Raw genomic sequence first — 25,141 nt, 5'->3', positions numbered from 1 at the left:
GCAGGGACTGGGATGAGGGACCGGGAGGGGGGCGGCGGGGGGGGGGGAGGGGGGGGTTGGTCTTTTATTTTCCCTTTTGCATGTGTCTTTCATACTGTCCCCAGGAGGGGATCCCATTTCCCCAAGCCGCCTTTGCTCTGCGTGGCTCCTCCTGCGCTGCTGGGATTCACACCAGCCTCAGGTAAACGGAGAAGCCAGGACTGCTCTGTGCTTCCCGCTCCCCGTTCCGCGGGCAGGCTGCCGGATCCCGGCTGCGATCCCTGCATGGAGCCGCTTTGCGGCTGGGTTTGGCCTCGCTGGCTCGGGTGTCGCCTGCCGGATGCTGGCGGCAGAATCTGGCCCCTTGTTTATAAGCGAGGGAGTAGTTCTGTCCTTATCTCCATCTGCTACGGAGGCCGGAGCTAGAATTTCAGTGGGATGCTGTGGATCACCCCGGGCGGCAGCCGGCGTGGGTGCTGCGCCCAGGGGATGGGGTGCCCAGGGGAAGGTGTGAGCACCCCGAGGGAGCAGAGCAGCGATGGGGTCTGCTGAGCTCGGAGCTGGGCTGTTGAGGACCACGGGTTTAGCCATGGATTTATTGTCTGGTGTCTCTGTCTCCCCTCTTCTCTGTCTGGTTCCTTCTTCATCTCTAGGCTGGCTCTAAAAGGCAGGGAAGAGGTGATGCTCGGGGTGGGCAGTACCCAGGAGGCGTGCGGGGTGTTTCGGGGGGTACGCACACACGAGGGTCTACAAAACGCCCACTTCCTTGTCCCCAGGAAGTTGTTTTTGGAGGATGCTGTTGTGGCTTCGGGCACCCGGTGATTTTGATGAACTAAATAAACCCGGGCGGAGCTGGAGCGGAACGTGAAGACACCGAGCCCCGTGGGGAGCGCTGGCCGGGCCCCTCTGGCTCACCGGTGTCGGTACGGCCGCGCCAGCTCCATGGGCTGTGTTTGGAGGAATGACGTGTGCGGTGACGGGAAGGAGGGAGGGTGAGCAGGGGACGATCAGGAGTCGGAGCCTGGCCGCATCCTGGGGCTGGCGTGGACAGCCACAGCAGGAGCAGAGAGCCGGGGAGGGGGATGAACAAGGGATGGATGGCGTCTTCCTCCGCTCTGCCCTCCGCCTGCCTCTGCGCTGCTGAGCCCCAGCACGACTGCTACGAGCCCCTGCTTGCCCCTGCCTGCCCTCTCGAAGCCGTTTGAACTCGGCCACAGGGAAAGAAGGCCGGGAGTAGAGTTTCCTCCCACCTCCCCCCTTTTTTTGTGTGCTTTTAGACATGAGACATTCCTGAGCGGATATTCGTTGCCGGGGCTGGGACGCCTCCTGCCAGACAAAACTCATGAGAAATAGGGGAATTGGTTTGGGATTTTTTTCTCTGGTGTCTTGACCCTTTGAGTTATTGAAAAGCCAGCTGCAGCTCAGCCCTGTACAGTGATTCCCATGTCTCCAGCCAGTCATTTTAGGTCTGTAGGCAGCTTGCAGAGAAGTCGTGAGTACGGGAGCAGCAGCTCACAGTGTTGTTGTTTCTGTGGCAGGTTACATGGTTTTGTCTCTATTTCCTCCCCTCTCCAGTTCAGATGTGTAATTATCAGAATTGTCAAAGTGTAAATTATAAAACAAAAAGCTGCTGTGACACAGTCATAACTCTGCCCTCAGTGAGGTCAGCCTTTGGAGGAGCACTCTGCCACTATCCCATCTCCTGGCCACCATCCCATCACCCACCTGGCCAGCGGCAAGGGAAGGAGAGGGGAGATGCAGTTAGGCAGGCAGGGAGTGGGTGACCTTGTGAGGTCCCCTTCGTCCTGTTCTGCTCCACCACCTCTCGTTTTTGTCCAGGCACTCACCGTAGACATCTCTGAAAGCTCTAATCTGCAAAGCCCTGGGGGGCTCCACACTGCGCTGGCTGCTATTATCCCCGAGACAAAGAGGGACAGGCAGGCAGATTACCTTGGCCTTTATTTTTTCAGCTGGGAGCAAAGAAAAGCCTTAAATGAGCTTGCTGCCAGGGAGGGATTGACGGGGCAGAGCCCCAAATGTCCTGTGCTCCTTCCTCTCCGCATGTGCCGAGGGACTCCGTTCCTCATCCCTCGTGCTGTCCTGTCATTCCCTGCTCTGCTGCAAAGCCCCAAGGCGAAGCGAGGTTTTGCCTCCAGGCTGGGCTCCACTGGAACTCCCCTGCAGCACCCTCGGTGTCTCAGGCCGTGCAACACCTGGGGCTGGCGTGGCCGGGAACAATCTGACGCTCACACCCACCTCGTGTCCGTCATCTCTACCTGCTGGTTATATTTCCAGGCTGGAATGGTGGTGGGCTCGCATGGCCCCATCCCGCATGGCTCAGGGGCTCCTCTCCATGCCAGGGGCTACATCCCATCCAGACTGGCCCCACGCCGAGACGGCACCGCCACAGCGAGGGGCTGGTCCCCTCCATATGGTGTCCCTGGCCGGCTCCCAGCGCCGGGGCAGGTGCTCTTGTCGGGACTACACAAAACCCTATTGTCGGGCCCCGGAGGGCTTCCCTGCCCGGGCAGGGGCCCGCGCCAGCCCCAGCACTGCCGGGAAAATGGCTCATCCTGGCCGGACACGGCCACAAACCCCGCAGGGTGCCCTGCAGCGGGTGCTCCCCATGCAGCCGGTGTCCCCCTGCTGTCCCCGCCACTCGTGCCCTCCCGGGCAGCTGCCGGCAGCCCTGCTGGGTGGGTTGTGTCACCCGGCCGCTGAAGTGCTGATGGTTTTATGCCCAGCACTTAATTATTTCCCCGACTGCCACCGCCATGTGCTGGCGAGTGGCGCTGGCGGTGACCCCGCCGAGCCTGACGCCGCCGCTGCAGCCTGGGGAGCTAATGGCAGAAGCACACCACACGTGGAGTTTAATTATTGGCTTTCTTCCTTAACAGAGTACATTGGCTGACCTTAATGCAATTAATTAGGGCTTAATCAACTTCTGGTGGCTCAGCACAGCACACAGTGATTCCTGCCTTTCCAGGAGGGTTTATAAGAGGTTAAAGTGGTAGTAGGGGGAGGGTGTGCTGATCAGTAGAGGTCAGTTACTCAGGTATTGGGGTAGAACTTGTGTCCTCCCAGGCTGGCCTTGTTGCTGGGTACGCTGGTAAAGGTAGGGGGCAGGTGAGCTGGACTCAAAGGCTATGCCTGAAGTGATGCTTCTGCACAGAAATGCTTGTGTTGCTTGTTTTTGGCATCACACTGAGCTCAGGGGTGGCTCGTGGTGGGACTGTGGCTGGGTTGTGCATTCAGCAGCTGCTGGTGGGTGGCTCTCAGGTTTGCACCCAGGGTGCTGGAGGTGATGTGTGGGGAGCTCCTTCGCCTCCCTGAGCAGCTCCTAGCCTTGGAGACAAGAAGTTGTTGGTCACTGGCTGTTCCTGAGCAAGAGGGAGGCTCCTTCCCCTCCCTGCCCAGCAGCATTTAATAATTAATAGTTCTCATTAATATTACAGAATGCCCCCAGCACCCCTGGCATGGGCCCCTGGCTCTGCACCCTGTGGCTCCTCTTGGCTTGCTTGCTGGGTGCCCCACAGGCTTTTGGGGCCCTTAAAAAGGGGCTGAGACACAGATGTCCAGCATAAGGACCTATTTGCACATCTTGTGTCTCCAGCTGCTGGCTCAAAGGTCTCCAAGCCAGCAGGCACCTGTTGGCATAGCTGGTGATGGGGTGTCCCATCCTTAGGCTGCTGGCTTCACCTGGGAATGAAGTGACTCAGCCTTGGCCTTACAGAAAGCCCCTGGCAGGGGAGGTGGCCCTGGGCAAGTGGTGGCATCTCCTGGTGTCAGCTGTGGTGACGGTGACTGAAACCATGGCCTGTCCCCCTGTGTGCCCTCACATCCTGCATGCTTTGCATCCTCTCTGTGCCATCATCCCATAGCAGTTCCTGTCCCACAGCGGCATGTCCCCCTCCTCTGCCCCTGTTTCTTTGGGTCCTCGTGTCCCTGACTGTGCCACCAAGCCCCCTTGTGCAGGCTGCCCAGTGCTGGGACTGGGATGTGGCAGCAGGAGCTGTGCCAGACACTGTTGCTGCCTTGTTTGCTTCAGTGCCAATTCATTAATATCAAAAAACTAATTAGGATTCCACAGCCCTTCCCACCCAGCCCTCTCCTTTGGAGGCTGGAGGATACTTGTCTGCAGGATTTTGCTGCAGCCCTGTGTTAAAAGGACTCACTTCTGGTCTGTCCCATCCTGGTGGTTTGCGTCCCTCTCTCTGCTCCCAGCTAATCCACGTGGCTAAAGCCCCTCGGAGCCTGGCAAATGGGAAGTGATATTTGCCAATAATCCCTCTGCTCTCCTGGGCAGGCTTCTCATATTACAGGTTTATTAAAAAAAACAAAACCCAGGCAGTAATAACTGTGGCCCCAGGGAGAGCCCAAGCACAGATTGTTCCTGGTCAAACCCCACCTAACAGGAGAGCCCAGGCAGAGGCAGCACAGGCCTAGCCTGATCTCATGGAGCATCTCTAGGCAGAGCCCAGCCCCTCTTGCAAGCAGAGAAGGAGTGAGCCACAATCCTCTTTCTCCCTGGGGAACAAGCAGGATTCCCATGAGTCACAGAGTAAATCCAATTTCTCCCCTCAAAGGCTGTGGGATAAACCCTGCTATTGCTCACCAGGGCTCCCCATTCTGGTGCCAGCACCCCCTGGCCTTGGCATCTTCCCTGCTGCTGGGCTGGGCAGGAGCAGCTCCTGCACTGGCATCTTGCAGGGACAGGACAGAGCCAGCAGCACCTGCCTGGCACCTGCTAGGACAAACACACACTCTACTGCTGGATTTTTTTTTGCTTTGCTTTGCAAGGCTTTTGAGAAAATTTGCCCAGAATTAGGGATGCTGTTTCTTCCAGGACAGGGTAGTGATGTTGCTCCATCCTTTTCAAAAGTCTTGCCTCCTTGAGGATGAGTTTGTTCCGGGGGAAATTCAAACCACTAAATATGTGGCTTTTTTGGGTTTTTTTTTCCTGCAAAAAATACTAATTTCCCTGCAAGGAGTCTCACTGCAGCTCGAAACATTTCATTGCATGGACTGGGGGTTTCCTTCTGGTTTTAAGTCAACATTTCCCCTCAAAATGTCACTCAGGGAAAGCTGCTTTTTTTTACAGCAAAAGTCTGTGATGACATTTTAAGTGGAGAAGAAAATTGCTGCTTCGTTTCAAAATGTCAACTTTGAGTGGGGTGGGCTTAGAGTATTTTTTTTTTTCATTCTAGCGTTTCCCAGAGGAAAAGCAAAATGGTTTTGTTAGACTCGAGTAACCGTTGCCCCCCCATCATCCCCAAAATAAATCAGTTTGTTTTTCTTTTAACCTGTTTGCATTTTTGTAGCAGGGAAACTTTTGCCAAGAGAAGTTGTGCTCCGGTGGGATGCTGCCTTGGGAAGGGACAACCCGGCTGCATCCAAACCTGAGCCCTCTACAGCAAATTCTCTGCCAGCAAACTCCAGTGAGGAGCTGTGGGAGAGACTCACTCCATTGCTGCCGGCTGGCCCTCGTTGCTGTGGGAAGGATAAATGGCACATCCAGGTTTTGAAGCTCTCCTCTTCCTGTGCTTTCCCTCTGCTTTGTGCTCCTGGTTTTATTTCATACAGCTCTCCTCGAAAATCGCTTGTTCTAGATTAGGCTAGAGACTGGAGTTATCTTCCTTTTATTTATTAGGGTAATTATACCTAATGATTCACATGCTCGGGGAGAGTAATTGCTCCCAAATACAGCGCTGGCGGTGTTCTTACCCAGCCGGGGTGCAGTGATTCACAAACACATCTTTTCCTACAATTCATCAGCTGATGATCCCGTAATTGCTGACTTGGTTTGGAGGCAGTTAAGGAGCGATCGAGGAGCCGGCGCTGCCATCACGCTGTCCGGTTGTGAGCGTCTCCTCCCTGCCACCCTAATGCCCGGCACCGTTCGCTTCCTGTGTGGGTTTTGCTGGGGATTTTGGTCGGGTCAAGCCCCTCAAGCTGTGGTATTTGTGCTTTTTAAAGAGTCACCGTGCCTAATCTGGCAAATTCCGTGGCACAGCCTGGCCGAGGGAGAGCCGGGGCTGTCTCCCTTCGTCCTCCCAGAACGCGGCAGTGATGTGGTTTCACCCTTGCCTCCTCACAGCTCTTGGAGCAGATGGGTGAGAGCCTACGAAATACTGATGTGGAAAGCCAAACCCTCCAGGTTTTGCACTGAACAAAGCTTCTGTGTGGATGGATTCCCCCTTCCTTGGGGGTCTGGCAGCCCCCTGCCTGCACTGCCCTGGGAGGGGACATGTGGAGACCCTTGCGTCAGGGCTCCTGCCCATCCACCCTTCAGCGTGGGTAAGGACATTCCACGAGGGATGATATGCAGAGTTCACCCTTCTGCACAGCTCCAGCCCCTGGAGAAACCTGGACTCTGGAGGTGGAGGAAGGCTTCTGGGAGTGTTTTGAAGAGTGTTGATGTTCTCAATGCTACCCTGTGGCATGGAAAGGCAGCCTGAGGCTTGAAATTCCTCCTGCTGGCTTAAGGGGAGCCCAGGGTGATGGCTCTGGGGTGGCTCAGGCCCTCTGGAGCTGCTTAAGACAACACCATGGTGCTCAGCTGGCGGCCGCTGGTTGGCTGTGCTGTCTTGGGCCAGCAAAAACAGTTTTTTGGTGCTGTGTGGCAACCTGAGAGTGTATTGCTACTTTGTTGGCGAGGTTTTGTTGTTTTGGGGGTTTTTTGGGTTTTTTTTGTTTGTTTGTTTGATTTCTGGTTGGTTGGTTGGTTCTGGTTTGGGTTTTTTTAGCTAGAAGAAGCTCTTCCCTTCTCAGTTTGTGTCTGGGCTGCACTGCCTGAGCCTGCACCCACCACAATTCCCTGCTGCCCCAGGCACTGCTCCAGGTTTCCCATCCCGCGGATGCCAGAATCGCTGCCGGGATGTGAGCAGAAATGCAGGAGGAGAGGAGGTGGCACAAACAGCCCTTTTTGCTGGCCACCACTTGGCTTCATCCCCAGCTCTGCTTGGGTGGGCTCCCAGCGGAGCCTGCCCTGGTTGACCCCCACCCCAGAACACGGGGTTGTGCCAGTGCTGCTCCGTGAGCAGAACAGCTCCCTGGTTTCCTTCCACCCACATCCACCTCCTTAGTGGAGGATCCACGCTTGTTCACACCAGTGCCTGGCCCCCTGTCAAGAGCTCCTGCAGGCAGCCAGGAGCTGCTCCTAATGGGCTGCCAGGGGATTTGGGCTCTGACAGCTGGGTGTTGACAGCTCCCTGCAACCGCTCGCTCCAGCTGCCGGGCCCTCCTCTCCCTGTTCATGGGGAGAAGGATGCTCTGACCTCCACAGGGAGGAGGCTGGCTCCTTTTTCTCCCTTCATCAGGTGTCTGTGATGCTGCTGGAGGGTTGTGGTACCCATTGCCTTGGTGGGGCTGGTAAAGCCTTGAAGGATGATGGTGGTACAAGCAGAGTGTTCCCAGGCTGGAGGAGCTCCTGCAGGGTGATGCTCCAGGATGGGGATTGTGAGAGGGGAGGAGGTCTGGGTGTAGCAAAGAGCAAGTCTTGTCACAGCTCCCAGCAGGGAGTTGGGATGGGAGGCCCTTGTTAGCTGGGAGAGCTGGGAGGAAGTGCTGACATCTCCTGGGGCTCCTCTCCAGCAGCTCTGGGGCCTCCCAAGCTTTCTCCTGGCTGACACATCGCCTCTCTTCTCTGTTTGATACAGGCCTTCTGTGTCTCCCCACAGACCCCATACAGGGGCTGGGGGGAATCCTGGGGGCTCCCTGAGGTCCGGCTCCATCCCAGCGGGGGCCGTGGCAGCCACTGCAGAGGGACTGTCCCGTCGTCCTCCAGCACAGAGCATCTCACAGCCTGCCGTCTTGTATGGCTTTTTATTCCTATGTGATTATACATCCCACTTCATATAGGGATTGAAGCCGTGCAATACGCCGGGGTCCTACGGCGGAGAGCAGCCCCTGTGCCACGGGAGCCGGCCTCGGAGGAGCCACCAGAGCTGTCCCCTGGGGTGCCGGAGGAGGATTGCTGGCCTCAGCCTGGACTCTGTCCTGCATCCCAGGCTCCCCAGCCCTCTTGGGATGCAGGTGAGGGGTGCCAAGCTGCTTTGGGGTGAGGCCAGCACAAGCCCACTCCTTGCATTGCACACCCTTGCAAGGGCAGGCCTGGTTCTGCACCACATCTGCTGTGGAGAGCCGCAGTGACTGTGCTGGTGGGCTCATCCCTGGGGAATCTGCTGCTTTGGTTTTGTCCCCGACCATCCTGGGAGATGGGCAACAGCCTCTGGCAGCTTCTGGGTGCAGGCACTGCCAGCAGCACAGGGGAGGAGGAAGAGGAAGAAGAGGAAAAAGATGCTGAGGAATGGCCATGACAGCAAGGGCTGCCCCAGGCACAATGCTCTTCAAGGTTTCTCAAGAGGCCTCAGCTGCTCTTTCAAGGTTTGTGTTATATCTGTCACATTGGCAAAAATAGTGAAAACCGTGGCTTGTGGAGGAGATGAAAGGCAGCCCCTTCCAATGCCTCCATAAAGAAGGGCCCCATTAACACCTAGTGAATTATTGGCCATTAATCAGCCTCCGTGCAAAATAAAACCATCCACATTTATCATTATTGGATCCTTAATGAAGTGATAATGGGAATGCTGGGGAGCTGTGATATTAATGTCTTCTAAGAGGCAAGAGCAGAGCCAAGGGTGGCAGCCAAGATTTTTAATTTACTGCCAAAAGCTCGTGCTGTTAATAACGCCGTTACTTCTCCTGGCTGTTAGCACTGTTTGGCTACGAGCTGCCCACTTAGGAGAGCAAATCAACCCTGAACACACCCAGACTTTGTTCACCCACTCCCCACCCAGCATCTGGGCATGTTTTTCCCACCCACTGTCCCAGTGTCCCCTGCCCACATGTAGGGATACAGCCAGGGAGCTGCTGGCCATCTTCACCCAATTGCCTCCTTCCTGAAGTCTGGCTGGTGTAGAAAGTTTTGCTTTTCTGATAAAAAGGGAAGGGACTGGGAGTGTCAAGCCTGAGTGGCTCTTATTGTCCTCACTCTCTCTGTGACTTTCCTCCTTAGGCACAAGCACCCCAGAGCCAGGGTGGCATGGAGCTGGTCCCAGCACAGCCCACACACTGGGGTTGCTCGGTGTGACCACAGCCATGCTCTGGTTTCTTCATTTGCGTGGCTTTACTCCCACGAGGCCAATATCCCATCCAGGACAGCACAGACAAGCTGCAAAGCCCTGCTCAGCAGTGGTGACTCACTCGAGTGAGATGGGAAACTCATTGCTCCTGCCAGCCCAGATGCAAATCGTTACCAGGAAGGTAAGCGATGCTCTCGTGTCTTAACATTTGTGTTATCCCACAAGTCCTCCTAAACCTGACCAGTGTGGCCCAAATGTGTGTTGGCTCATCTGTGGGGCCTTCTGCCCTTTTGTAAAGGGACTGCAGGTCAGAGGGAGCTGGCTTTGGGCTGGAGCAGTAGCAGACAATTCCCTGCTGAGTGCTATCCAGAGGAATAAGATGATGCTTTGTCTGTGAGGGCTGCACACACTCCAACATTCCTTTTGTCCCTAGGCAGAAGCTGCCCAAGGTCCACCCAAACAACCCTTCAGAAATGGAGCTTTGAGTTATCCAGGTAGAATCGTCAGAGAAGTATTTTTGTAGCCTGGGTGTTCTTGCTGAACCTCCCCCTGGCCTGTTATCTCCTCATTAGGAAAGAAAGGACAAGAACAAAATCCATATATGGCAGCCAAGCAAAGGTAGATGGGAAATGTACTTCAAATAGATCCATCCTTTCAACAAACCTTTTATTAGACTTCTCCCCAATACACACTCTTTAATTGTTATGAAAAGCCACCATTCAGGAAGCAAGGACAATGCTCAGGCTACCTGAGGTAGGCATTTCCCAGGAGAAGCCAGCCAGCACTAGCCCAAGGTCCTCTGAACTTGACTGGGAGGCAGCACAAGCAGCAACTCCAAGGACCAGGGTGGTGCTCAGCAATGTGGCAGAGCTGCAGCCGGGGGTTATGGTGGGCCCGTGGCAGTGTGCCCAGGCTGGCACACTGGACTGCTGCTGAAGTGACCCTTCTGCCAGGCACCCCAGCCCGAAACCAGCGTCACTCTGCATTCTGCTGGAGCAGAATAGTCCAGGGAGCATTCCCCACGTTGTGGAGCCAGCTTTAGGCAGTTATCCTGGCTGCAGCCAGACTTTTGGCTGTATCGCTGCCCGTGTTAGTGCCCCTGTGGAGCTGCCCTGCTGGGCATGGAGCAGGCGACCTGCCAACGACCTCCAGAGAAAAACACACGGCACAAAGCAGCTCCTCCTGCACAACCACCCCCTGACATTACAGCGGCACAGCGAGCTCTATAACTCTTGGCAGATTTTCCCCAGCAGATCTCGGAGCTGTTTGCCAGTGTGAGCAAGTTCAGGCATGTTACAGAAGACCTTCAGACTCTGAGGACAAATGAGATGCGGGGATGTGTTTAAACCACCAGGCAAGACTGGGGTTTTGAAATTCCCAGGGTTGTGCCTTACTCTGAGCCTGGGCTGTCGCCCAGACAGTCCAGCTGCCAGCCTGGCATCGACACCAGGCCCCATGATGGTCCTGCTGATATCCCTACTTGTTAGATATTGGCTTCAAAACCAAAATAGGAGGTTTTGCATCCTCCTCAAAACCCCACCCTCTGATCCACCTTGAAGTGGGGCGCAGAGCGACTGTTCAGTGAGACACCACAACTCAGAGTGGTGGCACAATGGTGTATTTATGTCATGAGATGAGATCAGCCACACGGAGTAGGTCGGTCTGTCTGGAAAGAGTCTGAGTCAAGCGTGTCCTATTACATTAGAGCTGGATTTTCAAAGGAGCTCAGCTCCCACTTAGGCTCTGTAACAAACAGATGGATATTCAAAAGAGTCGGACGTGCTGGGTCATACTGGCTGCTGAGCTGAAGTCCTTTGAATATCCAGCCAAACCGTCAGTATGCCTGTTGCTGCAGGCAAAGCCCTCCTGAAATCCAGCCCCACTGTGAGATCCATGTCCTGGGAAACCAAGCTCATCTCTGCTCTCCCACATATCACACTGCAGTAGGTGACAAAAACGTGATAACCACTGTGTGTCCTCGTGCATGTGGGGGGAGCAGCTCCCTGTCAGAGCACAGCTCTGGCAGATTTGCCCTTTGATCAGCTCAGCAGCATGGGTCAGGAGAGCTGAGCATGAAGGTTTCCTTGCCTTTTGTTCTGTGGAATTAGCAGTTAATCAGAATGACAGTGACTTCTGCCTCAGCGCAGAGGAAAGGTCAGTGGCTCAGGCTGGATGCACGACAGTTTTCTAGACAGCTGGAAAACAACACCATGAAAGCTCATAGCATACATGCTGCTGGCACGGAGGCTCTCCCAACAGGGACCAGCAGGGAAGATGTTCCTGTGGAGGGAAGGAGGCTGGAGGAGGACTCCACTCGGCTGGCTTGTCACTGCCCTTCATTCACCCCCATCCTTACACTGCACAGTGAAGGTATGTCATCCTCTTTGTCACTGTGCACTGCTTGTGTCACCCAGACAGTATCAAGAACTTCTCTCTGCCAACGTGCTTCTTAGCCACAGTCCTAGGTGTGCATCCTGCTGGGCTTGGGGTCTCTGTCACCTCAGTACCCTGGTGTGGGAAGAGCTGTAGGGCACTGTGCTGGCATGCGGGGCGGGCGCTGGGAGTCCCCTTCCCACCACATTCCCCCAGCACCTCCATGCCTCAGGTGAGCAGGCCTTGTTGTTATTGCTTTTACATCCTTCAGTCACTGTAATTTGCTCTAGTGAACCCCTAAAACCCCACTGCTGAGCTGCTCTTGAGCTGGGAGCACTGGAAGTACAACAGTGCATCAAGGGCTCTCCCTGGTAACCACGCCATGGCCTCAACTTCCCCACATCTCTTAAATTAACTATAGTTGAAGCAGTCACAAGTCTTAAATCCAGTCTCCTTGTCTGTAATGTGACCTCTTACTTTCCTCTGATCCCCCCAATTATAAGTGCTTGTTTTTGCTGTGGACATCCACTCGTGTCTAATTAGTGGATTCTTTCTGTCAAAGACAGTAGCAGCCTCGACAGTGAGCCCTAATTTAAGTAGTTTGCATTTGTCTGCAGCATTGGTGCTTTCATATACTCCTGCTCCTAATTAACTACATCTGGATATCTGCAGAGGGAGCTCTCATGATCTCTCCATGGCTCTAATTAAAATGGCCTGGATGTCCATAACATTGGTGCCTGTCAAGCCTGTCACCAGGAGGTGATGCCCACCTTGGAAGTGGCTGAAGAACGTGTAGGAGTCGTTGTTCCTGAGAAAGGCCTCCACATCCAAGCCCTCCTGAAGCGCCTCAGCCACCATCCCTGGGCTGCAGAAGGCTCCTGCTGCCTCTGTTGGCCCGTCCTGCCCATCTGTTCCCCCGCTGAAGAAGAGGATCTCACACCTCCCTTGGGGGCTGCTGGCTCCTGTGGCCTGAGCCCTGTGCAGCCCCAGCGCCACACGCAGGGCCAGCTCCTGGTTTCTCCCTCCCTTGCCGGTTCCTTGGAGCTGGACTGTGGTTTCTCCACCGGCCAGGATGCAGACTGGTCTGTCAGGCCCTAATCCTCGCAGGGCCTGTAGAAACTCATCAAGCTCCAAACCTGGGATCTGTAGCTCTGCTGCCAGCTGCAGGAGATTCCCCCTCAGCTCGTCACTCAAGGGCCCGTCTCTGAGGCTGGCGAAGCCCAGGCAGACCAGCTGGATCAGCTGGCAGTACAGCGTGGCAACACGGCCGACTTCCCCATGGACTGCTGCACTCAGGACCAGAGCTGCATAGCCCAGGCCCTCGGCCTGGCGTTTGGCCTCTTCCAAAGCCAGTGTGTTTGACCCAAGGATGATGTTGGAAACGTGGGAGTAGTTTTCTGGAGCAGTGGGCTTGGTGGGAGAGCTGGAAAGGACCATTTCCACTGACTCGGGCAGGTTGTGCAGCAGGTTGTATTTGGTGAGTATCTGAAGGCAGTCTTGGACACTGTGGGAGCTGGCAGCAGTGGGCCCACTCGCTATGATGTCCAGGGGGTCACCTATCACATCAGACAGGATGAGACTCACCACCTGTGGAAAGAAATGCCCACAGATTATTGCAGGAAGCAAAGACAGGTGACCACACAAGAGCCCTGGCATAAGCACTGCTCTGAGTGCCACCCCCACATCAAAGCAGATGGAAACAGGGTAGGTTTGTGACTGTTTTTATTTTATGGACCTGTGAGTGTCACTTTGCCCTTCTCAAACCCACAGATTTATAGTCCCCTTTGAAGTTGGACCATCATGTTGGAAGATGTAGCCTGTGACACTGCACTTGTCAGGCCCAACCCAGTGTGGATTCAGCAATGGCACACGCTGAGAACAGCCACCAGGGGAGCCAAGGGTCAGAGTCAGCCTTGAAAGTGCTGTGCTGAAGCACCAATACTTGGAAGTGCCTGCTGGGTGTGGGCTAGGGTCTGCAGAGAGTGGCATGATGGGATGGCTGATGTTTCCCAAGTCTGAATTCCCACTCTTCCATCTCTGTCTCCCTGAGAGTTTCAGTCCTCGGTGAAACCTCAGCCAGAGGGCCCCAAAACAGTGTGCAAAGTTCAGTCAGTATAGAGAAAAACCTTGCAAGTTGATTAAACCTCTATTTTGAGGGTAGATGGGTGATCTCTGGGCAAGCAGGGGCTTTCCCTTGGTTACCCGTGCAGGATGTGCCAGCTGGGCCAGCCCTCCACCCTTCAGCACGGACAGAGTCTTCCGGACAATGTTCAGCTCCTGTATGGCAGCTCCTCGGGAAGCCAACAGCTTTGTGAGTTTCTCCTTCTCTTCAAGGAGCATGGGAGGGATGGGAGCAGGCAGTAGGGCTGATCCACCCCCTAGGATGCAGAAGAGATGGCAAGGATGTCAGGATAGAAGGAAAAGGAGGACAAAGGAGAGCAAGGCTTGAACCTTTTCTCTTTCCTCACCAGTGTCTGGAGGGAAGGCAGAGGTGACTGGGGACCTAAGTTAACATCTCTGGAGAATTCAGTCATCTTCACCAATGGGTTTTATTTACTGCTGTCCTGCACTCTCTGCAGTCAGCTACACCTCACCCAAGCAGTGTGAGCCTGGCTGGATGGGGGCACCACAAGCCTGCAGTGTTGTGGGGATGACAGAAAAGAGACAGCAACTACCCTCACCTCTGCACTGGGCTACAAGTGGGTCCTCACACTGATATTCAACAGCTGCCTGGATGGGTGAGCAGGGAGCACGGCCTCCACAGCTCACACTGCAGTCAGTGCTGGGCACAGGGGGACACTGCCTGCTTTGGTGGCTCCATTTATTCAGGATAGTGTGTAAAAACACTGGCTAGGGATGCAGCAAGATTGGAAAGTGCTGAACTGCACTCATCTAGGCCTGGGAGGAAAGAAAAGGGGGGACAGTAATGCAAAGCACAAAGCACACCCAGAGTCCAGGGTGATAGCTTCACTGATGGGAATTCTGTCTGATACAAGCAGGCACTGGAAATGTGGAAAAGAAGGCAAGGTTCTAATGGAAAAGTGGAATGGATGGAAAACACAGAGGAGAAAAGAGCAAGGTCTGTGCAGAGAGTGAACACGCACAGAAGTACAGCTGAAAGCTACTGTCAAAATGCAAAGGCTGCTCAGAGGTTTGAGACAAATCAGCATCAATAAAACATGATGAGCAAGAAAAACAAATGCAAATGCCTGCGTTTCAGTCAATAGCCAGGGATCTAGCTGAGAGGCAGGAGCAGTTGGGGACCGGCTGCTGTGTGGGAGTGCACATGCATAGGGAGTCACAGCCACAGGGAGATCCTGTACCAGCTCCCTGAAGGGCTGAGGAGTCTCTTGGAGATCCCTGTAGCCAAAAGACAGGAGGAAGCTCAGGGGAATCCCCAGAAAGCACAGCTAGCTTCCAATCACTTGGGTGTTTGCCTAATGGCACTGCTCTCTCTGTACTGGATCAGGCTTCAGCACCCACAGAGGAATAAACACTGAGCAGAGGAGACCAAGGCAGTTCTGCAGAGCTGCTCTCAGCCCCTGCATGCTTTTGCCCTGTCACACCCACTGAGCTCAGGATGAGGTGATGTCACTGCATCCCTCTGATGCACCTTCTTACACAGCCCTGGATCTGGGGACAGCCTGGGGACCAGCAGCCAGGCCCTGGGGGTGTGCAGGGCTGTCTCTGCAAGGCAGGCAGCTTACTGTGTGGTACCTGGAGGCCTAATTTCCACTGGCTGGGAAGGAGCCAAGCCCTGGGAAAGGTCAGTCCCAAATCTCAGCTTTCAGACACACCCTCCTGCACAAATGCAGAGCATGCAAGTCCACCAAGTGCTTGCTTCTCCAAGTCTGCATCCCCAAATGTAAGGAGGGGGCAGGAAGAAAGTGCCTCCTTGCCAAGAGGTGAGAACAGCTGCCAGGCTGTGCCCAGAGGTGCCACTTCACTGTGGTGGCACAATGGCAGGACCCAGCCTGTGCAGCTCAGCCTCTTTCCAGTGCTGGGAGGCAGCGTGTCCACTGCAGCAGCAGGAAGCCCTGTGCTCTCTCTTGCTGCATCCCTGGAGAAAGGATGGCAGAAGAGGGAGGAAAAATCAGAGGTGCAAGCGTCCATGCTGAAGGGGCTGGCACAGCACAGTGCTCCCTTGCTGCATGGCTGTGGGTGGCAGGCAGCTGAGGGCCCTCAGCAGATCCCATTCTCTGGGATCCCCACTCTACCTGAGATGAGCACAAGGAGCAGGTCATCAGCAGTCAGACCCTCAGCCAGCTCCTGGATGGCAGCTGCTCCCTTCAGAGCCTCTGCATCTGGGAGGTTGTTCTTGGCACCTTCGATGACCTGGATTTTGCTGTGTGGCTTCAGAAGCATCTCCCTGGTGAGGTAAGAGAGGCAATCACACCACGGATCTGTGCACCCACACAGGCAGCCAGGCTGTCACCTGCGGGTGCCTGGTGTACCAGTGGCATACAGTGAGTGACCAGGACAGGTAGATGGCCTTTGCTGAGTGTTCCCCACAGCTGGAGAGGCAGCACTACCAGCACGAGAGGTGGGCTGTGTCACTGGTGTCACTGGGACGTGATGGTGGTTGAAGATGAGAGCGGTGGGGTTCACAGGGTGGGCAACAGCACAAGGACAGCTGGAAAGGACTTAAGGTATTCTCAGAAACATCCCACAGAGGAAAAATCCAGCAGCCTACACCCCTCCTTCCTGTTCCCCAGAATTGTCCAGAAACAGTCCTTACTGCATTCCTGCTTGCTGCAGGCTCTCCTGGATCCCTAGCGGCACATTGATGATGCCCCGAGTGAGGTGGTCTCCCAGGATCTCTTCTGCTGCTGCGGCCATCCCCAGCACAGCTTTTCCAAAACCCACCAGGTACAGATCCCTCTTCACTGGAAAGGCCTGGCCCTTCACCAGCAGCTGAAGGCACCCATCTCCCTGGAGCTTCAGAGCCCTCTTCAGCATGGGAGCCGGGCGGACGGTGCCCACGGCGCCACGGAACAGGGACAGCGCGTGCTCGCGGAGAGACATGGTACACAGGCTGGCAGGGCTGAGCCACTCGGCCTTGTGGGGTGGGCTTGTGCACTCTCTGCGAGCACTGGCAAGGCCTCAAGGGCTGGGACAGCCAGCAGCCTCCCACCTGCAAGGGAGAGTGAACATTTTTGCTAGTAGAAGAGACAGGGCTGTCACAGAAAGAACAGAGAGGTCAAAACATGAACCATGGAACTCTAGCTCCTGTTTCCCCTAGATTAAGGTGCCATATGAGCAGCATTTTCTAACTTTTCCCCAGGCAGGATGAAGGGAAGGGCAGTGTCACATTCAAACTACCTGTCAGCTTGTGATTCCCCTGCAATCTCATCACCTCCTGCAGGGAAGGCGAGCTCTGCCAGCCAGCTTCTCCATCACTGTAGCTTTGCCACTGGCAAGCCATCATTTCTATTTGCTTAGCATTTGACACCTTTCCAAACTGTGGAAGCTGCTCTCTGTCCTGGAGAGAGCAGGGCATCTGGGTGGAACAGCTTTTCACTACATTAACTCCCTTCCTCAATGTGAGCCAAATGCTGATCTCATCCTCTGGCTGTGCATTGCCCCATGTGTCCCTGCAGCATCAGACACGGACTGAGGAGAAACAACAGCCTTGCTGGCTGCCTCATCCCTTGCTGCTGGTGGCCACAGAGAGACCAGTAATGAGGTTTCCTCACCAAACAGCAAATTAACACCAGGCTTCATTTACCTTTCTCTTTTAGTCCTCATTATCCATTAAAATCAGATTTAGAGCCCAAATAAGACTACATATCCAAGTAAAGTTGCCAGCCATGTCTGTGAAAGCCCATTTGAGCTGTTCTCCACAGAGCATTAGCATTATATGCAACAGATCTGTGCATGGACCAAAAGATCTCAGCTGCTCAAGGGCAGATACTTGTCTTGACAGAGGAAAGGCAGCCCCTGCCAGCACACACACATTCATTCCCTCCCAGCATTTCTCCTTCCTTCTGTTAACTGGCAGCAAGTTCACTGCTGGTTTCTGAGGATCAAAGATCCTTGTGATCTGCATCTCTCCTGCTCATGGCATTTAAGGAAGGATGCCAGGAGGCTGAAGCAGTCCAGGCGACACACTGGATCACAGACCTGGTGAAATTACCTGAGAGAGTTAAACCTCTCTCTAGTAAGCGGATGTGTTTTGTCCAAGGGCTTCTTTTAGGAGAGCTCAGGAGTCCAGAGGTCTCTTTGTCCTGACACTCCCATAGCATTGCAAGGTGTTAATCATTAAGCTGGACAAGCTTTTCAACAGCTCCTCTGAGTCTAAATCTGCCTTATTTTGCAGCAGGCATCCAAAGGATGTACAGAAAAACCCTTTCCACAAGCACCTTCTCAGGCACTGAAACTTGGGCACATTCTGAAATCTTTGGACAAGGGACTTGTAGGTAAGGCTATACAGAGAATCAAAGGTTTGTGAGAGAAAGAACTCCAAGAATCACTGAAGTGGGAAAAGACCCTTAAGAACAAGGCTAACAGTAAACGATTTAATGCTTAGAAGAACAGATTTTAAAGGCAAAAGCCAAGGCAGATTAACTACCTATCTGACCTCCCTTTAGGTGCTGGTCAGAAAGACTGGCTTTTCAACCACGAGGAGCCAGGAGAACAAAAGACAGGGTGCCCCGACCACTTTGTTACCAGACTCTTAAACTTCACGGCAGCTGATGCTGCCAGCGGTTTAAACCACTGACCCCACTTCAGTGAGGGCTAGAGTAACTGTGCTGACCGCAGTGAAGTCAGCTGTGCACCTCGCAGGAACTGAGATAAGCATCTCTGCTCCCAGCAGGTCTCTGATTCACCTGGCAGCACAGTGCAATCAGAGGAAGGTGCTACAAAGCAGAGGTGCATCACACCCCAGGTCACCTCGTCTGAGCTTCGATACAGGGTTTGCAGGAATGGCTGCAGAAAAAGCTTAAATGGAGCCTGGGGGGTTTAAGAAAATAAAGCCCCAAAGTTTTTAACAGGCTTTGTCTCTGCCTTGATGTTTCTGTGCACGGCTGACCCTGAAGCCCGCGGGAATTGAGCACAACCAGACCTGCAACCGTGGCTCCTATCACACGTGCCCTCCTGGCAGCCCCATTCAGCTCCAGCTCCAGACACGACACAGCAGATGTGAGTTCTTTAAAAGCAATCCTCTCCTACTGGAGCTGGAAAAACTAAATGCCAGCATAATTCATCTGGCACTTGTGTACATACTGCTAATGCTTACTCTGGAAAGCATTTCAGTACAATAGCAGGCATGTAATCTGTTTTCTGCACTCTGAACTCAGATTATATTTTAACCATCGAGGCCTGATCCAGAGTCTGTGGAAGTCAGCAAGTGCCTTTCCATTGCTTCTCGGGATTTTTGGGTCCACTGCCTGACACTGATCTGAGAGCACAGGTGTAAAGGCAGAGTAAACAGAGTGTAAAACCCCCTTGCAATCAGAGGTTATCCAACTTTATACCAATGCAACAGAGAGCTGAATTTGGCACAGATCCATTTGCTTTGGATGTCTCAGTGTGTGACTCTGCTCCTTGTCAGCTCTGATTAGACACACAGGCTCACTGGAGGCTCCCCTTGGAATGGGGGTGCTGCTAATGATACCACAAATCTGTTTTTATGTAATTTATTTATACAGTCTCAGGCACTGGGTACTAAATGTCATCAGGGAACAGCTATAAATCAGTGCAATGAAATCCACTGTAGATATTAGCAAAAAATAAAACTCCCACTCATTTTACTAAGGCTTTAAAAACAAGATCAAGAGAACTGAATATCACCCCAAAACATAGGCAGTTATGGAAAGAAAAATAACCCAAATGGCAGCTTTCAGGCTCCCCCCCCAGATGGTGGGTTTAGAAGTGGTGTAATTGCCTGTTAGCTGCTACATATTGCATGAGGGGAAATTACACCCTCACATCCCTGCATTTTCCTCTTCCCACTGCTGGCTGGGAGGAATCTGGGCTGGGAGAAGGGGCTGATGATGTGACTCATATTGCTTCACGCACTAATCTTAGTTTCCCAGTTTCTCAGGAAAATCACCTAGGGATGAATGAGCCCTCTTCTATATAGATATAAGGTGACATGCTATAGGCAGGAGTGGGGTTCAGGTTTCATACCTTCCCTTTGTCCCTGGTTGGTATAATTTGGAGTTGGGATATAGACAGTCTTCTGAAAGTTTTCTGTAAGTTCGCAGTAAGCTTAGGATGAAAATGACGCTAAGAATTGCCTGTTCCAAAGAGAGCTGGAGGATTGTAAGGGGTTTAGATTAATCTCCTTTAAATGAAAACTTCCTCAGCTTTCATTGATGAATAATCTACGCACTTATTATAATCTACGCACACCATTATAAGCCCTTTCTTCAGAGGGCTCCTCCTAAGCCCGTAGAAATTTCCACTGTTAGCTCTCATACCAAAAAGCAGCAAAACCCCAGCTTCTCATTTTCACCTTCTCTGGGAAAGAGGGAGGGAAAGGAGCTGGACTGTGATAAAATACAGGCAAAATGCTCGTTTGCATTACCTTTCATTAACTTTTTAATTAAAGCAATTCTGTAGGCAAGGAGCCAAAGTCAGAGGGAGACAGAAACAATCCAGGAGTAGGGGCAGAAATGTGGTAAGGCTGCCAAGTAAATTGGATAGTGGCAAGAGACCAAAAGCATGGACATAGCAGGGCAGAGTCCGAGCCATAAACTTGGAGTCACACTGGGGAGGAAAACAGTGAACAAATGAGCTGGTCGCGCCCATGCAGTGAGAAAAATGAGCCAGCACCTCACTCCATGGCAGGTACTTGAAAGCCAGAAAAATACTCCTTTCTAGGGGCCAGTCTGCCATCACTGGGCAGAGCTGAGCTATTCCAGGTGCTGTGGTTGGAGGTTTGTTCAAGGATTTGCATCTTGGGCTTGTGGCTTTTTTTGAAGTTGGGGCAATAGAGCTTGTTGCAGGCCAACCCAACCACACGCACATCCTGAGCTTTTCAGGTGCTGTGAGATCAGAGGATGCTGTGCCAGAATGTCTGGTTTAACTGAGAACTTCAGGGATCTAAGTTACTTTAGCTTCAGTGCCATCAGGATGCCTCTGGATTTCCTCCAGGACTGACTGGTGGCTGGCCCACCTTGTACAGGGTCAACTTCAAAATCCCTGAGTGGCTAGGAAAATATTTGAGATGGCACTGGATCAAACCCCAATTGTTTGAGGATAATTTTGAGCTCAAGCTCTAAAAGGCAGATTACAGTAGTAAACTCCCAGACACAGCAAGTTTTAGCAGTGTCTCTTGCTCCTCGTTTTTCTTGCTGCACGACTTTTTTCTGGCCTCTCGGCATGTAAATTACTGACAGACTCACCAAGGCTCCCTGCTTCCATTTCTCCTGCATCACCAGGGGAATTTACCTATCAAGTACAACAGAGTGGAGATTTTACTGCCCTAAACTCCCCTGTTCCCACTTACTGACACATCTTCGCTATCATTTGATATATCAACTTTAATTTGCCTGGTGAGCCCTGCTCAAACCCAAGCTTGCTGCTCCACACAGTCCCAAAAGCATTACAAGAAAATTTTCCAGGAGATGCACTGAACCCAGGAGGGAAACAAACCAGTGAAGTCTTGTTCCAAGTGACTATTCTGGGAGGATTAGAGGGGGGATTTTTCAAGACTAATCTCTTTAAATGAAAATTTCAGAATTTGATTAATTTTTTAATCTGCACATGGATTTGCATAAAATTACTGCACTGCCTCATTCGTGTTTGGTAAAAGGGAAAACGTCTGCAGCAAGGATGGGCAGCTACGAAGTGGGTGTGCAGGGACAGAGTGAAAGGCCCTTTGCCCCCACTCACTGCAGTGCTCCTGCATCCATAAATGGGAAAGAGGGTAAGGGTGGACAGCAGCAGTATGATGAGACCAGAGGGTTTGCCAGGCAGGCACAGGAGAAAGTAGGATGGAGCCTGGATACCTTTGTTTTAAGAATATGCTGAGCTCTGGGAAACCCAGGAGTCCTAGTTTCCAATACATGTCTTTCTCTATGTTGCTTGGAAAAGAAATATGTTGCTCTCATGACTGATTTACTCACCAGGAAAGTGTCAACAGGGTCTCTTTGCCTTTGATGGGAAATGTGGCTTAAGGCCAAACACAGGGAAGATAAGTGTTCTGTTCAGCATTTTATATATATAGATCAGTATCATTAGCAAAAAAAAAAAAATTAACTGGATTTGACATATGCATCTTACTAGTTTTTCTAGGTCACACTCCCTTCACTCCCTATATACCTTTTGGAAATGATTTTCCCATGCACTGGGGATTGCAAGGAAGAAAAATGTTTCACTAAAAATTCTTCTGTAGCTCAACACAGAACACCACTACCCTGAAGCCAAGCCCATGCCAAGTCTACTTCCTTTCATGCTGTAATTTCTCAAACTCCCTATTCTGAGACAACTTGCCATCAAAGATGAGAGTCATTTAAAATACAGGGAAGGATCACAGTATTCTAAAGAAGATGAAAAGCTGCGAGCCTTGAGGACTGGAATAGTAGAAAGGGGTTGAAATTCAGTGCTGCGAAATACAAGGTCATGGTCTTTGGGATTAATAGCAGAAAATTATGAGCTCCTCAGTTGGAAATAACATAAGAGGAGAAAGAGCCAGGAATCTTAATCAGTCACAGGATGACAATTACAGCTGCCCTCTGGACTGAGACAAGAGGCTGTGGGGAATGTGGAAAGCAGCAGATGTGAACTGCCTGGACTTTGCTGAGGTTTTTGACATCATTCCCGTGAGCACACTGGCGGGTGGGCTGGGCAATCACAGCCAGCCCCGCTGGAAACCAGCCTGACCACTGGGCTCAGAGGGCAGAAAGCAGTGGCTCGGGGTCCAGCTGACATCTGGTAATCAACAGGGACTCTGCTGGGGTTCGTGTCACCCCACGGCTTCATTAGTGACCCGGAGAGTAGCACAGAGCGCTTAATTTGGGGGAGCTGCTGATGGAGGCACCTTCCAGAGGAACCGTGATAAACTCAAGGTCAGGGCCCACAGAAACCTCAGGACACTCCATAGGGAGAAGTGTGAATTTTTGCTGCTGAGCAAGCACAAGTTCCTGTATTGTGCAGGTTCCAGTGGTATCTAATACAGAAATGCATAGGTAGAATAACTGCATTTGATCGATATTACTCAAGCAGCAATTAAACATTTTTTCCATTAACTAATTTTGCAGGGGCATTATCCATAATTCCTACTTAATATGACATTTTTCTAGGAGATTCAATTATCCTGCCAGCTAAATTCCAGCTTGGTATAAACTGACAAACTAGGTTCCAACGATTAGGAAGAAAGGCAGAAGAATAAAAAGGAAGTGACAAAATATCAAATCAACAACCCACGGTGTTATACAACTCTAAAACTTAGCTAAGTATTGTAGGTGTTTTGAAGTAAATTGTCTTATGATGTTATTGGTGAGTCACCTCCCGGGCCTGCAGGAGATAATCCAGGCTTTGATCCTGCAATTTAGAGTGTGCAGGAGGCACGACATTCCGAGCTTTTCTAAAACCTCTCATCACATGAAAACCAGTTTTGGGTTTTGAACTGGCCTAACAAAGGGGCAGCTGGCCCCGAGACCCTCAGGAGTAATGAGGGTGTGTTTTGAGTATCCCTGGACTCTGGTGTGAAAGTCTTTGACTTTGTTTCAAAGTAAAAAAGGAAACTCATTCTGAGGAGCCAGTCCCAGCGCAGCGTGAAAAGACGAGTTGTGTGAGATCTCTAAACGTGCAACGGGGAGCTCCAGCAGGCAAACAGCAAGGGCAAGGATCTGAGAAAAGTAGTATTTAACTAAATCAGACATGCACACAAAATAATTCAGCCTGTTTGAACGACGTGCAGAGCTTTAACAGGACTTGCCGAGGTTTGACCACAGGAGGGCAACAGGATCCAAACGCAAAATCAAACTCTATGCTGGACACTGTGAAAGGAAATGCAATTAACGTTCAGGAAGGCATCTATGGTTTATTTTTTTTCTTTTAATTCTGGGTTTCTGGGTGAGCAAAATGACAAGAAGATCTGCTGGTGTTGTAAACGTAAAATAGCAGAAAACTTTGTGGGGTGAGATTCTCACAGCTACTCTTATACTCCAAGAACAGCTTTTTAAGGTAAGAAATACACAAAAACTTGCACACTGAGCCTGTCATCAGGATTCGTGATAGAAAAAAGCAGTTCCAAGGTGTGTGTACTGGAAAAGCCACAGTGTGCTTCTCAAAGGCTTAAGTGTGTGCTGCCCACCTCTACCTGAGAGCTTATGTGGTGTAGGAGCACAGTGCTATAGCTGTGATGCTCCTGTAGTACTGCCAACAAGCTTTTAGAGGAATAAAAAAATACTGGGAAATAAAAATGTGCAACAGCTGGACTGAAATTAGGAGGGGAAGGGTGAGAAAGTGTTCACAGTGTATTTTCAAAGGAGGGGGAGCTGACTGATGCTCCCTGGCCGCCCTGGGCTGTCCAGAGGCTGTTCCTGCCAGGCTCTGCCGAGAGGCTGGTACAGCATGTGTGCCCCATAAATGATTTCACAGAACCACAGAATCAACTGTCTTGGAAAAGAACCCTGAGACATCAAGTCCAACCTACGACCCAACACCACAATGTCAACCAGACCACGGCACCGAGTGCCACATCCAGCCTTTCCTTGAAGGCCTCCATGGACAGTGACTCCATCTCCCTGGGCAACCCATTCCAATGTCTAAGCACCCTTTCTGTAAAGAAATTCCTCCCGATGTCCAAACTAAACCTTCCCTGGCACAGCTTGAGGCTGCGTCCTCTCATCCTGGGACGCCAACCCCCACCCAGCTACAACCTCCTTTTGGGGAGTTGTAGAGAGCGAAAAGGTCACCCCTGAGCCTCCTTTTCTCCAGGGTAAATACCCCCAGCTCTCTCAGCCGCTCCTCACGTCACTTGTGCTCCAGACCCTTCCCCAGCTCTGCTGCCCTTCTTTGGACCTGCTCCAGTATTTCAATATCCTTCCTGAACTGAGAGGCGCAGAACTGGACACAGCACTCAAAGTGTGGCCTCAGCAGTGCCCAGTACAGTGAGACAACCACTGCCCTGGTCCTGCTGGCCACACTATTGCTGATACAGGCCAGATGCGACTGGCCTTCTTGGCCACCTGGGCACGTCTGGGTTCATGCTCAGCCGGCTGCATTTCTCTCTAGTTTCCACTGGAAACTCCGAAAACCGCCTTAAGTCGACATAATGAGGGGAACATCCCGCGCGGGGTGAGGCTGTCCCAGGGCTCCCGCGGCGCCTCACGGCCCTGAGCAACGCGAGGGCGCCCGCCCTGCCCGGCACCGGAAGTGACGCACTGCCACCGCGCGAAGCCATTCCCACTCTACGGGATGACGTCATGCCATCAACCCTCTTCCCCCCCAACCCCACAATAGGCACGGACGGGCGGGTGGGTACTGAACTGGCAATGAACCCCGACCCCGCCACAGCCGCCCAGCCCTGCCCTGCGCCGCCCCTTCCCACCTCGGGCCCCGGGAGCGGCGGGAATGGTGACAGACGCTGACAGCCACGGCGGGCCAGGAGGGCGCAGGCCTTTCTGCTATTCCTGCCACGCTCAATATGGCCGCTGGGCACGGGTCACCCCGCCCTCCCCCGTCCCAGCAGCCCATGCGCACGCTCCCCTCCCCTCCACAACACCCCGTTCCCAGGGTGCCCCGCGCGG

At 52.6% G+C, this 25,141-nt stretch overlaps 1 protein-coding gene across 3 annotated transcripts; it reads right to left on the bottom strand.

The window, feature by feature from the left end:
* Positions 1-9,719: 9,719 nt before the first annotated feature.
* GLYCTK (glycerate kinase) lies at positions 9,720-25,027 on the bottom strand. 3 transcript variants are annotated; one of them, XM_069028133.1, is made up of 6 exons: positions 18,502-18,679; positions 16,174-16,569; positions 15,653-15,804; positions 13,638-13,813; positions 12,206-13,022; positions 9,720-11,257 (listed from the first exon to the last, which is right to left on the bottom strand). In XM_069028133.1, exons 2-6 carry the CDS (start codon positions 16,458-16,460, stop codon positions 11,250-11,252), a joined length of 1,440 nt encoding a protein of 479 aa, XP_068884234.1. In that variant the 5' UTR covers positions 16,461-16,569; positions 18,502-18,679; the 3' UTR covers positions 9,720-11,249. The 3 variants fall into 3 exon arrangements, with proteins under 3 accessions (XP_068884234.1, XP_068884233.1, XP_068884232.1); XM_069028132.1 differs by lacking the exon at positions 18,502-18,679 and adding an exon at positions 24,943-25,027 and having other exon boundaries at positions 9,720-13,022; XM_069028131.1 differs by having other exon boundaries at positions 9,720-13,022.
* Between the last annotated feature and the right edge of the window lie 114 nt (positions 25,028-25,141).

Source organism: Aphelocoma coerulescens, chromosome 12, assembly GCF_041296385.1.
Source record: "Aphelocoma coerulescens isolate FSJ_1873_10779 chromosome 12, UR_Acoe_1.0, whole genome shotgun sequence".
In the NCBI taxonomy this organism is placed as follows: domain Eukaryota; kingdom Metazoa; phylum Chordata; class Aves; order Passeriformes; family Corvidae; genus Aphelocoma; species Aphelocoma coerulescens.
The sequence above is the reverse complement of the archived record's forward strand: the minus strand, read 5'-3'. Positions and strand labels throughout refer to the sequence as shown.

What these genes read in the sequence shown, in the direction of transcription:
- GLYCTK (XM_069028132.1), bottom strand. Translation starts at nt 16,460, where the DNA reads ATGTCTCTCCGCGAGCACGCGCTGTCCCTGTTCCGTGGCGCCGTGGGC. An exon ending in CTGCAGCAAGCAGGAATGCA is followed by an intron (nt 15,805 to 16,173) that starts GTAAGGACTGTT and finishes TTACCTCACCAG; the next exon opens with GGAGATGCTTCTGAAGCCAC. An exon ending in AGCTGGCACATCCTGCACGG is followed by an intron (nt 13,023 to 13,637) that starts GTAACCAAGGGA and finishes TTCTTTCCACAG; the next exon opens with GTGGTGAGTCTCATCCTGTC.